Below are 3,764 nucleotides of genomic sequence, written 5' to 3' on the forward strand. Positions count from 1 at the left end.
ACAAGCAAGGCGGTATGGGAGAAGACGGTGTGCGGTAAACAACGATCGACGATCGACGGTAGCTGGCCGTAGGCTTTACACCTTCAAAACCTTGCTTGTCCGCGCTATGATCCTGCCCTTCTAACGAGAGCGCACCAATGGCGCTTGATCAGGCCAACGGCTACGTGGCGCCGAGCAACCTGGCCGAACCCTCTGATGCGTCGCTGCCCATCTTCGATGTCCAGCAAGTCCAGCTCCAGTTCCCGGTAGCCTCGGATTTTGTCGCTGCGCAGGTCGCAAATAATGTCTTGATTCTGGCGCTAGCTACTGGGAGGATTCTCCGGATCGACCTGGACAGCCCGGCAGATATCGACGGTTAGCGATCACGGTTCCACCAAACTACACCAGGAACAGCACTGATAGCTGAGATTCAGATATCGACCTCCCCAAAAAACCGGCCGAGATTGGCCTTATTCGCCGTCTTTTCCTGGATCCGTCCGCTTCGCACTTACTCATCTCCACGACCCTCGGCGAAAACTACTACCTCCATACACAGTCTCGTCAGCCAAAGTCATTATCACGGCTAAAAGGGGTATCGATCGAAAGCATCGCTTGGAACTCCTCGTTACCAACTGCCTCGACCAGGGAGATACTGATCGGCGCAACGGATGGCAATGTGTACGAGGCGTATATCGAACCTTCAGCAGAGTTCTACCGTCGGGAGGAGAGATACGTAACCAGTGTGTATCGAGCTCCAGATGCACCCGTGACGGGAATCTTCACCGAGTCCCTGGCGGGGAAGCCTGACCAGCGATATGTCCTGTTGTCCACCCCGACTAAGCTCCTGGTCTTCGCCGGTCACATCGGTAGACACTCGGGAGGGCCGGTCTATGGGGAATTGTTTCAACGTGGTAGCTCGGCTGTACACGAAGTGGCGAAGTCCCCTCGGCCAGCGCCGTCATCACTGAAGATTTCACCACAACCTGACGACCACCGTAGCGAAGGTCAGCCCGCTCCGGAACGGCGGTTTGCCTGGCTTTCTTCACAGGGCATACTCCGTGGGTCTCTGGACCGCGCTCCAGACGATCCCGCGTTGTGGCTGGATCATGCCCAGATGTTGCCCCGGTCAATGTTTCCAGCGACTGAATCTGCCAGGGGGGGGAAGAAATTGATCCAGGATCCAATCACAGCCATGACGTTGTCCCAATGGCATGTGCTCGCTCTGGTTGAGGGGCGGGTTGTTGCCGTTAATGCGCTCAGCGGCGAAATCGTCCATGATCAAAAGGTTCTTGAACCTGGGCAGAACGCTCTCGGCCTACTTACCGATCGTACAAAAAACACGTTCTGGTTATTCACGCCGCAAGAGATCTTTGAAATCGTGGCACATGATGAAGACCGGGACATTTGGCAGATTTTCCTGAAAGAGCAAAGATTTGACGAGGCATTCCAATATGCGCGAGATGCAGCTCAAAAGGATGCTATTGCCACTGCGTCCGGTGACGATTTAGCAAGTAAAGGTAGATACCTCGAAGCTGCTGCGGTTTGGGGGAAAAGTAGCAAGAGTTTCGAAGAAGTGTGTTTGACGCTCATCGACAAGGGCGAATCTGATGCCCTTCGAAAGTATCTTTTGACAAAGCTTGCTACGCACAAGAAATCAGCGATTATGCAGCGAACGATGATCACCAGCTGGCTGGTGGAGGTCTATATGGCAAAACTGAACGCCCTGGATGACATGGTTGCCACAAGAGCGGAGCTAGCGGAAGGGGTAAGCCAGGATCAATCGAAAGAGCAGCTCAAGGCGGTGCGAGCCGAATTTCAAGACTTTATCACCAAATACAAATCCGATATCGACCAAAAGACGGCTTATGATATCATCAGCAGTCATGGCAGGGAAGAGGAACTACTCTACTTTGCAACTGCGGTCAACGACTATGGCTATGTTCTCTCCTATTGGATCCAGCGCGAGAAATGGACCGAAGCTCTTCAGGTGCTACAAAAGCAGACTGACCCCGAGGTGTTTTACAAGTACAGCAGCGTGCTAATGGCACACGCCGCTACTGGCCTGGTGGATATTCTCATGCGGCAGACAAACCTCGATCCAGAGAAACTGATCCCGGCGATGCTCAACTATAACAGTACCGTGAACGTCAGCCTCCGAGAAAACCAGGCTGTGCGGTATTTAAATTTTATCATCGCCAATCACCCGCGTCCTCCAGCCGCAGTTCACAATGCGCTGATTTCTATATACGCCTCAAGTCCATCGTCTTCGGAGGCGGCGCTCCTCACTTATCTCGAGTCACAGGACCCGCCACAGTACGATGTTGATTTTGCTTTGCGACTGTGTATACAACACGAACGTGTCGAGTCATGTGTCCATATCTACAGCAGTATGGGCCAATACCTCCAAGCTGTTGAGCTGGCGCTGAGGTACAACAACATCGACCTTGCAGCGATTGTCGCCGACAGGCCAGAGGGCAACGACAAGCTCCGGAAGAAGCTCTGGCTGCTTGTTGCGGAGAAGAAGATTCGACAACCGGGCACTGGCATCAAGGACGCGATCGAATTCCTGCGTCGCTGTGAACTACTCCGTATCGAAGACCTGATCCCATTCTTCCCCGACTTTGTCGTCATTGATGACTTCAAGGATGAAATATGCAATGCTCTCGAGGAGTATTCGCGCCATATTGACACTATCCGCCAAGAGATGGACAACTCAGCACGAACAGCGAGTCAAATCCGTGCGGAGATTGCCGCTCTGGACAGTCGCTATGCTATTGTTGAGCCTGGCGAAAAATGTTGGCTCTGTTCTTTGCCGCTTCTTAGTCGGCAGTTCTTTGTCTTCCCATGTCAACACGCCTTCCACAGCGATTGTCTTGGGAAAGAAGTTGTCGAGGGTGCCGGAGGAAAGAAGCGGTACATACGGGACTTGCAGGCGCAACTGAGCAATGAGAGCACTTCCGCGGCGAAAAGGGAGAGAATCATCCGCGAGTTAGACTCGATCATTGCGGAGGCTTGGTATGTTCTTTTCACCGACATCGTCGTACTTTGACTGATCTATGTAGTGTTTTGTGTGGTGATCATGGCATCAAACAGATCGAGAAACCATTTGTTACTGCAGAGGACGACGTCGATGAGTGGCGGGTATAATGGTATTTCCTACTATTGTAATGCTGTAATGCTACGATGATACATTCAGGCAACGGATGCTGGGTGCCTGCTGGTCCATTACTTGTGTATGTATCTGGGGACGCTGTGATGCATACTTGACGGTCAAGAGCAATTCGACATGAAACAGGGCTCACCACGCCGTTCGACCGATCTAACCACGTAATTGATGTATGCTTTGCATATATCCATCATACAATCCTTATACTGGACACAGAGCATCATCTGCCACATGGCGGAACAGGTTCAATTCTCGTCGGCGGCCATTATTTTCGGCCATTTTCATGTCCTAAACCCTTCCACGGGCTTTCAAGTTGTCCCGACTGTGGGCCAGTTCAAATTTAAATCTCGGCCTTGCGTCTTCTTGCATTCTGTACGCCGCAGAGATTCTATCTAGGCTTTTCCCCACGTTTTGATTTCCAAGGACGGTTATCAAACCTCGAGGATAATATTCAGTTAGTATGAAGAAACTAGTACATGCGACCATAGGGTGTGGAAAACAGGGCTTCCCGTCCGCTCAGCCGTACTTAAGCCACGCGCCGGCTGGTTAGTAGTTGGGTGGGTGACCACCAGCGAATCCCAGCTGTTGCATGTCTTGGATTTCTTTTTTACCTCGCCTA

General features: G+C 51.9%; 1 protein-coding gene across 1 annotated transcript; it reads left to right on the plus strand.

Annotated features, from left to right (window-relative positions):
• Positions 1–137: 137 nt before the first annotated feature.
• Positions 138–3,126, plus strand: VTN49DRAFT_1482 (uncharacterized protein; the record flags this gene model as incomplete). The annotated part of the gene is made up of 3 exons (XM_069409101.1): positions 138–354; positions 414–2,994; positions 3,042–3,126. The coding sequence occupies 3 exons, from the start codon at positions 138–140 to the stop codon at positions 3,124–3,126; spliced, it is 2,883 nt and encodes a 960-aa protein (XP_069270521.1).
• Positions 3,127–3,764: the final 638 nt, after the last annotated feature.

This window comes from Thermomyces lanuginosus (genome assembly GCF_041956635.1).
Source record: "Thermomyces lanuginosus strain ATCC 200065 unplaced genomic scaffold VTN49scaffold_22, whole genome shotgun sequence".
NCBI lineage: Eukaryota > Fungi > Ascomycota > Eurotiomycetes > Eurotiales > Trichocomaceae > Thermomyces > Thermomyces lanuginosus.